The 12,336-nt window shown below is 40.8% G+C and overlaps 1 protein-coding gene across 1 annotated transcript in view; it reads left to right on the top strand.

Moving 5' to 3' along the window:
• The window catches only part of TNIP3 (TNFAIP3 interacting protein 3), a 65,651-nt gene that overhangs the window by 48,567 nt on the left and 4,748 nt on the right, over window positions 1–12,336 (top strand). The window contains exons 10-12 of the mRNA XM_074950021.1: window positions 1,026–1,079; window positions 2,127–2,285; window positions 5,956–6,016. Of these exons, the coding sequence (XP_074806122.1) occupies window positions 1,026–1,079; window positions 2,127–2,285; window positions 5,956–6,016 (274 nt within the window). The remainder of the gene's footprint in view (window positions 1–1,025; window positions 1,080–2,126; window positions 2,286–5,955; window positions 6,017–12,336) is intronic.

Below are 12,336 nucleotides of genomic sequence, written 5' to 3'. Positions count from 1 at the left end.
CACTGGATTTTACTGGAGCATAAGAAGCAAGGGATTGATACCCGATAAGGTACTTGAGTGCCTCCTGGAGAGGTGTTGAGTGCCCATGGCTCCCATTAACTTCACTGGGAGTTGAGGGCATTTAGCCCTCCCAGCAGGTGTTCAGCATAGCACAGAATAAGGCCCCAAATGAGAGAATATTATTAAAGATGTATGGCACAGAAGGCAGCATTTCATTTTAATGCAAAATTGTTAGTGATGCTACAAGTAGTTTCAGAGTAGCAGCCGTGTTAGTCTGTATTCGCAAAAAGAAAAGGAGTACTTGTGGCACCTTAGAGATGTATATAAATCTCCCTGCTGTATTTTCCACTGAATGCATCCGATGAAGTGAGCTGTAGCTCACGAAAGCTTATGCTCAAATAAATTTGTTAGTCTCTAAGGTGCCACAAGTCCTCCTCTTGCTACAAGTAGTGCCATCCGGGGCATTCAAGCACATGGGAATAGCATGGACATCCTTAGTATGCTACCCACTCAGTAGACGTTGGGTATTTCTGTGGAGGAATGACATTTTAATCAGCTTGGGAATGTTTTAAAGAGTTCAGGTGGTTTTAAAGCCATTTCTCTCATTGATATTTGTGCTATGGTAGATCCCAGCCGGGAGTAGAAATGGCTGCATAGAGCTTCCTTCCAATGGTCATAGGAGGGTATGACAGTCCTCCACTTCAGTGTTGGAAGATCATTCTAAAACACCAATATGTGGGGGAGGGGGAACCACCTACTCCTCTCCAGTGATGTGATCAGGGATAGCAGAGGCATTCTGTGTCATGCACACACAAAGTAGTTTCTTGTAGATGGCCCATGCGCCAGTAAGGATCTCATCATAACATGCACATACTTGGGAGTTGTTCCAGCCCCAGTGCTGTAGAAGCTCCAGTGTATGTGTAATGCGTGGTGTCTTCTGTGATTAACTGACAGTTGTGTTGGAAGCAGCTTTGGGACAGGAAGTCAAGATGGTTTATCAAAGTGAAAATTGTATTTCTCCACAGATAAAAGCATGTTGGCGAGAAAAAGAACTTCTAGAGAAGCAATTAAAGCAACAGGTGTGTGTGTGCCTCTTCAGTACTTTGTGTTTTGCATTTACATTAAATGTTTCAAGGCTTCTGTGAGCTAGTAGAGTAAATCCCTACTTCTAAACTACTCATCTTTCCTCCTTAAGGGCCAGATCCTTCAGCTTTTATCTGTCTTGTACCACCAAAGTCACTGGGATGATACATGAGAGTAAGGGCTGCAGGATCAGCTCTGAAAGGATTCCATAATAATAAACTCTTTGCTCCCCATAGAAAACTTTCTCTACATATATGGCGGTTGCTACAGGCATGCTATCCAATGAGCAAGTTTCACTACATCAGAGTTCACTAGGGATTAAATTCACCCGTTTGCAGAGGCTCAGCACAATGCCTGTGTACTCTGAAAGCACCCTTTATAAGCATGTTTCACTGTATTAACTCTGGCCCAAATTCACTCAATAAAGGGTCTGTGATTGATTTGATAATATTTGTGAGGGTGCGTGACAAGTGATAGGTATATCAGTGCAAAGTACTTATTTGATTGGGCCAATTTGTGAGGTGCTGACTCCAGCTTTTACTTTTTTTTTTTTTTTTGGCTCAGTCTTTACCAAAGCATATTTCCATTGACTTCATTGGGCTTCAGGAAAGTCTGAGCAACAACAGAGCAAAAACTGTGAGGACCTCAAGATTTGGCTCATTACTATCTATATTATTTATTAACCAGGTTCCATGTTAAGCAAGTCTGCATGTGGTTAGTATTGGTTGAACAGTGAGTGCTACTACAAGAGATAAAAATGTCAATTGGTGCCAGAAAACAGTGTTTGCAAGGTAGGTATCAAATACTTGATCCAACAGAAAAATTTCAGTGGTGCTTGGCAGGGTGTGCGGAAGATGCTGTATCAAGAGAGATTTATTTGTTCATCAACATTCAGAATAGGTTAAATTAGAAGTCTTGTAGCCAGTTATGGGTCTGGACCCTTCTTCGCTATTAGTGTTCAGTGGTTAATTTGTATTGGCATTCTGTTTGATCCACATGTGCGGCTAGTAGCATGGTTTAAAAAAAAAATGTTTTTCCTACAGACAAAAGACCTCCCTGTGCCATCTGAGAGGTGCTGCTTCCCACCTCAGATGTTCCTTCCATCTTGTGTTAATTATGGAAACTGTGGATTAGTTCTCCACTACCAAGACCCTCGAGTACACATGGCATCAAGGGGCATGTATGATCAGCAACAGCACCCTGTGAGTAGGACTTCTGTCAATTATCATTTTGCAGATCTTAAAACATGGCAACCTAACATGAGTACTGTGATCCTTTCAGTGATTCATTCTACCCTCTTCTTCAATGAGCTTGATTGTCTCTCAGTCCATTTCAGGATCCAGATGAAATTTTTCCTCTGTGTTTTCAAAGCTGTCCATGGACTTGAATCAGCCTTGTGCCTGATCTCTGCTCAGTCTCTCTCCCTGTCTCTCTCCACACAAATCCCCAGTCTTCATTTAATAAGTCCTACTCTGTCACCTCTCGTGAAATCTAGACTGGCCTTTTGATTCCACACTTCTTTTCAAGCCTCATCTGAAAAAGTCTTTTCTCTCTCTTTGATGTTTCTGTTTTCTCCTATAATTTTTCATGTTAAATTTGTAACTCTGGTCCCACTTTCCTGCCTCCTTGGGAAAATCTGCAGAAGTGGGCTAAAGGGGAGGGAAAGTCCTTGCAGGGATTTCTCTCCATTTCTTGAGTGTGCTCTGAATGGTGCTGAGGGCGAGATCAGTCTCTGCAGGGCCCAAAGGCTAAAAGACATCTTTTCTCCCCTACTTCTGCTTCGTCTCAAGTGCTTCCTGAGTAGATCTCTGACATACTTACATATCTCACCAACTTGATTTCAGTCTGAATTTTACCATTTAAAACTGACCCTTGTAGGTTTTGTACAATTTATGCTTTCTCTGAATAGAGAGAAATAATTAAAACATTTATAAATGCATTTTATATATAATGTTCCTAAGGGGAAAGGGGGTTATTTTACATTTGATTTAATTAGAAAATATCTAATATTATTGAAAATAAATTTTACGCAGGAAGTTTGATTAGAATTTCACTATCATTTAGATCAACTCAGAATCCCATCACAAGTCATGTCTCATTTCTACAGTGCAGCATGGTTTACCTGTATTCATAAACATGAATTTGTTCTGTGAGATACGTAGCATGTCTCTGGGCATTCAAAATAAATAATAGTGACAACAAAAGTTCAAACGCTAGTCCTGTTGAAATCAATGTGATTATTTTCTTGACTTATGTGAAAGCAAGAGTTGGCCTAAATAAATATTTGTTGAATACAATGTCAAATTTTCCTATCGTATGTAGTGAATCACCATATTTATTTGGACAACCTGATTGACTCTTGTATGGTTTTGTCATTCAAGAGTAATGTAGCCATCCCATAATTGGGATGACTTTATACAGCACTGCACTATCATATCCTCTCTGGATAGCATGCAAACATTTCTGTGCAAAGAGATGAACTAGTAGCAAGATACATAACTCTGCTATAAAGCCCTAAGGGCCAAATGCTGACATCTTGATGCATATTTAGTTATATCTTGCTCCAGGATAGCTGTGTTTAAATGGGACTACCTGAGGACTAAGGTACTGCTCAACATGAGTAAGGGTAGTAGAAGGTGGCCCTAAATGATTTTTGAAATATGTCATTTTTCAGGCAAGCTTATTTTATTGTAAAACAATATTACATTACACTTTAAACAAAAAAGTAAAATAAGAGCCTACTAATTTTAAAATCCTATATTTATGCATATAATGTTACATATTAAATGTATTAATTATTCCGGCAATTCTAGCTTAACTTTGCAAAATGTGTTTTTTATGCTTTCAGACTTCAGAAAACTGAGGAAAATTGTGGGCAAGCAGGTCATTTTTGTGTTAGAAATACACTAATCTTTGTGTTTATCAGAGTTTGAAATATTGTAAAATGTTTCTCACTGCAGTTTGGACTCGGTCCCAGATTATTTTGGCTTTCCTCCTTGAGCTTTCATCATCTGTGTTTCTAATTGTACCAGAAGGACTTTCTGGGTTTATAAATTTTGCCATTCCTAAAGGAGTGCTGAGAAGGTGCAGTCCATTTCTGATTGTTGCTTTGAAGTTCCCATCCTTTATTTTTTGAGGTTTCTATGAAATATTTTTCTTATGTGAGCATAGTGTTGCTTTTTGCTATTTAGCTCCCTGAGAAATTTTCAGTAAAGAAGAAATGTGAGAGGATTTAATGAGCATCTTGATTTAACAAATGTAATACTGTGCATTTACTCTGAATGTGCTTCTGAATGTTAACCTTTTCTGCATCTCATTTTTTGTTTCTATTGAAAATTTTTAAGGAAACTTTTATATTTAGTCTGACTCGAAATATCTCTCTCTTCTGTCCTTGGATTTCTTTCAAGACTGTAATATGAGAGAGAAAAGAAGTAGTAGTGAATTAGAGAACTGCATGTGCATTATGAACTGAATAGAGCAAAGCACTTAAGCACAAGCTTAACTTCTTGAAGTCGATGGCACTGTTCGTGTGCTTAAAGTTAAGTGTGTACATATGTGCTTTGGCTCAAATTAGTACTTCTTGTGTAAAGTATAGAACTTCCAATTGTAGCAAGACTTCATTTTCCTGAGGCTTATGGTCACTTCTTGAATAATGTTACATAATTGCAAAAGGATTTAGGTTTTACTGACCTTAGCCATCGTCCATAACAAGAGTCCAATCTTGCAGCTCTAACTTAGGCAAAACTTCTACTGAAATCAGTGAAGTGTCTTCCCAGTGAGGATGGATAAATTGGAATTCTTTAGGGGATAATGTGAATTTTGCCAGAGGTATTTCTGCAAAACAGGGACCATAGAATTTTCCCATCCAATTAATTAATTGAGCGTTGTGATGTATGGCATTTCACAGGCTTCCTTAGCTATCTGAAGCTAGATAGAAAGCCTGACACTACTCCAACTGAGGTTAAAAGGTTTTTTGAAAGTGCTCAGATGTATATAAGGGCTGAGTCCTAATGTAATTAGAAAACAAACAATTTTATAAAATGGTCTTTAAGACTCAAATAGACTGGTAGTTATTTACCACATTTTGCAATGTAAAATAAAGAAAGAAATTTCCCTCTCCTATGAAAAATGTGGAGGAATTTCCAGGCAATATCACCATTGTCTTGTTTGTTTGTATTACCATAATGACTAGGAGCCCAAGTTATGGACCAGGACCCCATCTTGGTATCGTCCTCTTGTAGAAAGAAGAAAAAGTCTTTAAAAAAAAAAGTTCCTGTCGTACAGCATATTCAAGGTGGCACATGATGCTATCTAATGCGATTGATACAGTCATCTAAGTCTATGGGAGGACAGGGGAATACACCTTTGAGATGAAGGGTGTTGAAAACGAATGCTGACAAACTGCACGCTTCACATTGGAACAGCTTCACCTGCTATGTCCAATGATACCATTCTCTTAGCTTCTCAACTGCTTGCATTGGTCCTAGTTAAAAATGGAAATGTTTATAATGTCTTCAGATCCATTTCGTTTGTCTCTGTCTTCTCACTCTCTGTCTACAGTGTTCATAAGATTGTTGAAAATCTGATTGATGTTACTAATGTTGGCTTTGATTTGTGGCATTTAGAAAGTTTTATACTGTGCACAGCATTCAAACACATGTTAGAAAAAGAAAAGCTGAAAAGCTCAATCAATAGACATTTAGAGTCAAATCTACGTTTTTTATTTTTTTTTTTTGGTTTTTGGTAAATTACTTTTGTATGACTAATAAAAAGCTTCACAGCATAATTATATTTTTAACACAGCACTATTCTTTTGTTTGAAGTGTCTATGAAGTCCATGTTGCTGTAATAATGTTTTATGGTTCTGTGCAGCCAGAGTATCAGTGGTATGTTCCGGACCAGTTTCCGCCAGATGTGCAGCACAAGGCAAATGGTAAGACAACAGCTGTACTGAACATACTGTGAATTCACTTTTTTAATGAGGCCTTTTTAGTAAACTTTCATGTGTAGATAGTGCATGCTTTACTTTAAGGCTCGACTTTATAAGGCTGCAATTGATACACAAGACCGAAGTTGTAGGTTCTACTGGGGTCCCATCTATGATATAAGTTTCAACTTCATTTTGAGCCTTAAAAGATCTCTTTTTTTATAATGTATGTTACAGAATTGTATGAGTGCCTCATTGAACTCCCAGTAATAATCTTTAAAGAAAGGCTATCCTCAGAGTTGGCCTTTAGAGCTTCGGGTGCCCCCGTTGAGACTAAATAAGAATAATGCTGAACAACAGGGTAAGAAATGGAACAGGTTTTAGCAGTTATCCCTGTTAACAAAATTTTTTCCCCACTCCACAGAATTTTTTCCCCACTCCATAGAAAAGATGCAAATTGAAATACCTCTTCCCGTTGGATTGAGTGACAGAGACAGTGTTAACATCAACTGATGCACAAAATCAGGAATCTAGAGGCCTAGAACTGTGGCCTGAATGGTTAAAGATGCTAGGTACTAAGGCAGTATCAATTATTAATGACTCTTGGAGACAAATGAGCATACAAATTATTTACAAAAGATTAGGCTTTCTATGCAAAATTAGGATCCAGATTTGAAATCACACAAAGTTGTGGGTGTATGAATTTTGGTTCCGACCACTATAGATACTAGGTGGGGGAGCAGGGAAAAGGATATTGTTTTGAATTCCAAGTCCCTTTTCCTTCCCCTTCTCTTTGGAAACTTCTCCTCCTCTCCAATTTGGGGATTTTGGTGTCATCCAGGGTTTTGGGTCTTGCTGTACTCTAATCCCCCATTCTTCTAGATGACCTCTCAAGTGACTTAAGCTATTCTGAATTGTGAAGTTAAATTTATAATGGTACTTACTGCATGGTATCACCATATGTATCATTCTGTAGTGTGTACGAATACTGTATATGATGATAAGGAGTCGTTCTTGAGGCTATCTTGCAACATCCAAATGGGAAGCTATATAGCCATTTCTTCTCCAGCAGTTATATGTAGGAGATGCAGTACATGAAAATAGTACTATCCTTTAAAATGTATGGACTAGTCCCCTAAAGATGAGGCAGCCTGAGGTTCTGGTGGGGTGGGGTGGGAGAGAATGGAATGCTGGGCCCAGGGCAGACACCAGGAAGATGGAGTTATTTTATGGCTTCTTCCCTTTAAACCCATGGGAATTAACTGCACAAAAGAATGCTGACGGTATCATACCCATGCCCTCCATGTTGTGAACACATGAGAGTGGAGGTTAGGAAGTAACTGCAGATGCGGTTCTATGGTAGTATGTCTCTATTAAAGGGTCTGAGGAATACCCCTCTTGTGCCTACCTATTTCTCCTTTTATATGTCTTTGAGTTTGCTTCTGACTTTCCCATGTCTAAAATGTTCTTTTAAAGCCACGCTCCCTGTATGTTCCACCACTGGTGGTGGACAGGGGCCAACGACATCCCCTTCAACAGGCAGTCAGTTGGAAACTCAATGAGTTGAAACGTACAAAGAGTTTTCACTTTCCCTCCTTTTCTACCCCCAGCTAAAGGAACAGGTGCGACATCATTTTGGCCCATAGTATATAATTAATCTGTAACATAGAGAAATTATGTTGAGTTTGGAAAGGGCCACACTGAGCCTCTGAAGGTTATATTTTGTTCTTACTAGTCAAAAATTAGCCATTAATCTTAAGGAAGTCCCAAATTTTGAGTGCACTTAAGTAAAATCGGTTTTTAATAATAACAAGAGTGACTAAAGTTAAAGCTAATTGACTTTATTTGAGTTTTGGCAAGACTTTGAATTTTGAAATTCCAAAAGTAAATGGGGGTGGCGACACCTTGACCCTTGACCCTTGACCAGACACCTTGACCCTCTTTTTGTGCAGTTGGCAGAGGATCACTTACATATAGATCTAGTCTGCAATGTTTGGCTCCAGAGCTGAACTTTTCCAAGGACTGTGGTGGTTTGGATCTGGGGTTTTGATTTGGACCCTTTCTCATTTTAATGGTAATGAATACCTTCCTCAGAGCAAAGGCGGGGTGGGAGGAACAATGAAAACAAGAGAAGAGAGGAAATGCAAAGGGAATAGGAAAACAAGGAGTTAAAGAGGAAAAAAATTATCCTACCTACTTCTCCTTGAAAAAGCTTTCCCTCCAAAACCAGACTAAAACAAACAATGGTAATGTTCAAGACAAACAATGTTCACATCTCTGTTTAACTAGAAAGTCTTACTTTTTTTGTTGCTAAACCTGAGTTGTAACACTAAAGGCAGTGGCATTTTAAAAAGCACAACAGCCCCAGTGTAAGTTGTATTTCAAATTTCTGCAGAGATTACAGCAGTGAAATATGACTTTATGGTTGGGGATTTACAAACAGACAGAGCTTTGATTATTGAACCTCACTTATCGTTAACGTCCTGTTTATTTAATCAGATTGTATTCCCCAACAGTTTCACATAACAAGGTGTTTCACATAAGTGGGATTTGGCAATACTGTAAAGTGCCTGTTTCTCCTTAATGCTACTGCAGTCTGCTGAACTAGTTGGTTTTGGGTAAGCTGTCAGTCCATCTGTATGCTCTGCAGTCCTTAAGGACTTCAGTACATAAAGCTTGGTCCTACTGAGCCAGCTGGCCTGGAGGAAGTTGGTTGGCTGGCTGCATATGCCTTAGTCCTTAAATGCTTAAGAGCTTCAGTGCATGAAGCTGTCTTGTCTAGCCAGTTGTCCCCAGAGCAGCCCCAAGCTGGCTGGCCATGATTGGGAGAGCTGTCGTCAGCCTTAGAAAGCTGAACTTAGTTGGGAGAACCTGAATGCAGATTTTGAAGTCTGCAGCAGCATACCTGATTATCTCCACCCTCAGTTATTCAAAGGACTTCACTTGTCTCATGAAAATTTGATCTGGACTAGAGTGCTGCAGATTTCCAAAACAGTGACTGTGCGTTTATAAGGCGTATTTATGTGTAACCATGTATGGTCAGTTTGTATTTTTTTTACTTCAGTCTACTTAATACTGAACAGTCCAGTTACTTTATAAAATTGTGTCTGTAGCTTTAGGGAATTTAACTTAGATATTAACAAATAGTCACTCACCCAGAAATTGTTTTAATAGGCCCCTAGAGGTTAGGAAAAATGTATCCTCCAGAAAAGGTTAGGAGCCAGGAGACCGCATAGGCTGCCTCTAGCTGCAGGCTATGGGAACAATTTAACCACTTGAAGCCTAATTTTAAAAATGTACATTAAATGTGTTTCCCCTTTTATGGTGTGTTTAATGACTCAGTGTATTCCAAGCCCTTGCACATTTGCAGGGTAGCATTTCTTAAAGGCACCCCTTATTGCTGCTAGTGGTCTGGTAAGAAACATCAGGCTGTACCCCAGGGTAAAGTCATGCGGCCATGCATGTGCCCTTTGGGAGGAAACATGCTCTATGTCCACAGGAACCTACGTGATTAACCTCCAAGGGTCTTACCAGTGGGATCCAAACTGAATCCAGGAGTATTAAAACAGCTAGTTGCAAGTGGAAAGGTGTGGGCTGCACTCATGTTTATTGGTTCTAAGACCGTAAGATTTTCTTCCCATTCATAGCCATAAAGGTACACATTGTATCTTATTAAAACGCCTTAGTGCAGCTCATTTTGTCTGAGGGCATAAATAAATGTGGGCATAAATAAAAAAGAGCACAGCTCTTCCTCTTTTGTGTGCTGTGTTCTGTGCCTGCAGAGACATGCCTTTAGCAGCCTTTGCCCAGAAAGTGGGCAATACGAGATCAGGCTGCCAGCAAGAGACCGTTTAATAAGAGCCTCTGATCCAAAAGCCAGTCTCCAGAGCAGAGTAAGAAAAGCAGGGTGACTAGACGAAAGTGGAAAGGATGGGTACTGGGAGTATGGGTAGGAAGAGAGAGCTGGCCTGCTCTGCAACTTACCTCCTCTTTAGGCCTGTGCATCTTTCTCCTCCTGATAATGCAGATGCCATAGATGGGGAAAAACTGGAAGGGAAATAAATTAGTTGGTTGAAAGAGGGAAAAGGGCAATATATAAAGGTGGAGGAGGGGACAGCTTTGAGTACAGGGAAGGACAGTGTGCAGGGGAGATGGAAGGGAGCAGAAACAACACACAATATTCGTAGAATCATAGAATATCAGGGTTGGAAGGGACCTCAGGAGGTCATCTAGTCCAATCCCCAACTAAATCATCCCAGCCAGGGCTTTATCAAGCCTGACCTTAAAAACTTCAAAGGAAGGAGATTCCACCACCTCCCTAGGTAACGCGTTCCAGTGATTCACCACCCTCCTAGTGAAAACGTTTTTTCCTAATATCCAACCTAAACCTCCCCCACTGCAACTTCAGACCATTACCTCTTGTTCTGTCATCTGCTACCACTGAGAACAGTCTAGATCCATCACCTTGGAACTCCCTTTCAGGTAGTTGAAAGCAGCTATCAAATCTCCCCTCATTCTTTTCTTCTGCAGACTAAACAATCCCAGGTCCCTCAGCCCCTCCTCATAAGTCATGTGTTCCAGTCCCCTAATCATTTTTGTTGCCCTCCGCTGGACGCTTTCCAGTTTTTCCACATCCTTCTTGTAGTGGGGGGCCTCAAAACTGGACACAGTACTCCAGATGAGGCCTCACCAATGTCAAATAGAGGGGAACGATCATGTCCCTCGATCTGCTGGCAGTGCCCCTACTTATACAGCCCAAAATGCCGTTAGCCTTCTTGGCAATAAGGGCACACTGTTGACTTATATCCAGCTTCTCGTCCACTGTAACCCCTAGGTCCTTTTCTGCAGAATTGCTGCCTAGCCCTTCGGTCCCTAGTCTGTAGCAGTGCATGGGATTCTTCCGTCCTAAGTGCAGGACTCTGCACTTGTCTTTGTTGAACCTCATCAGATTTCTTTTGACCCAATCCTCGAATTTGTCTAGGTCCCTCTGTATCCTATCTCTACCCTGCAGCATATCTACCACTCCTCCCAGTTTAGTGTCATCTGCAGACTTGCTGAGGATGCAGTCTACGCCATCCTCCAGATCATTAATGAAGATACTGAACAAAACCAGCCCCAGGACCGACCCTTGGGGCACTCCACTTGATACCGGCTGCCAACTAGACATGAAGCCATTGATCACTACCCGTTGAGCCTGACGATCTAGCCAGTTTTCATCCACCTTATAGTCCATTCATCCAGCCCATACTGCTTTAACTTGTTGGCAAGAATACTGTGGGAGACCGTATCAAAACTTTGCTAAAGTCAAGGAATAACACGTCCACTGCTTTCCCCTCATCCACAGAGCCAGTTATCTCATCATAGAAGGCAATTAGATTAGTCAGGCATCAGTTGCCCTTGGTGAATCCATGCTGACTGTTCCTGATCACTTTCCTCTCCTCTAAGTGTTTCAGAATTGATTCCTTGAGGACCTGCTCCATGATTTTTTCAGGGATTGAGGTGAGGCTGACTGGTCTGTAGTTCCCAGATCCTCCTCCTCCCCTTTTTTAAAGATGGGTACTACATTAGCCTTTTTCCAGTCGTCCAGTACTTCCCACGATTGCCATGAGTTTTCAAAGATAATGGCCAATGGCTCTGCAATCGCATCCACCAACTCCTTTAGCACTCTCGGATGCAGCGCATCTGGCCTCATGGACTTGTGCTCAGCCAGCTTTTCTAAATAGTCCCGAATCACTTCTTTCTCCACAGAGGGCTGGTCACCTCCTCCCCATGCTGTGCTGCCCAGTGCAGTAGTCTGGGAGCTGACCTTGTTCGTGAAGACAGAGGCAAAAAAATCATTGAGTACATTAGCTTTTTCCACATCCTCTGTCACTAGGTTGCCTCCCTTATTCAGTAAGGGACCCACACTTTCCTTGACTTTCTTCTTGTTGCTAACATACCTGAAGAAACCCTTCTTGTTACTCTTAACATCTCTTGCTAGCTGCAACTCCAGGTGTGATTTGGCCTTCCTGATTTCACTCCTGGATGCCTGAGCAATATTTTTATACTCCTCCCTGGTCATTTGTCCAATCTTCCACTTCTTGTAAGCTTATTTTTTGTGTTTAAGGTCAGCAAGGATTTCACTGTTAAGCCAAGCTGGTCGCCTGCCATATTTACTATTCTTTCTACACATCGGGATGGTTTGTTCCTGTAACCTCAATAAGGATTCTTTAAAATACAGCCAGCTCTCCCGAACTCATTTCCCCCTCTTGTTATTCTCCCAGGGGATCCTGCTCATCAGTTCCCTGAGGGAGTCAAAGTCTGCTTTTCTGAAGTCCAGGGTCCGT

This window comes from Natator depressus, chromosome 4 (assembly GCF_965152275.1).
Source record: "Natator depressus isolate rNatDep1 chromosome 4, rNatDep2.hap1, whole genome shotgun sequence".
Lineage (NCBI taxonomy): Eukaryota > Metazoa > Chordata > Testudines > Cheloniidae > Natator > Natator depressus.
This window is presented reverse-complemented; position numbering and strand designations above follow the sequence as displayed.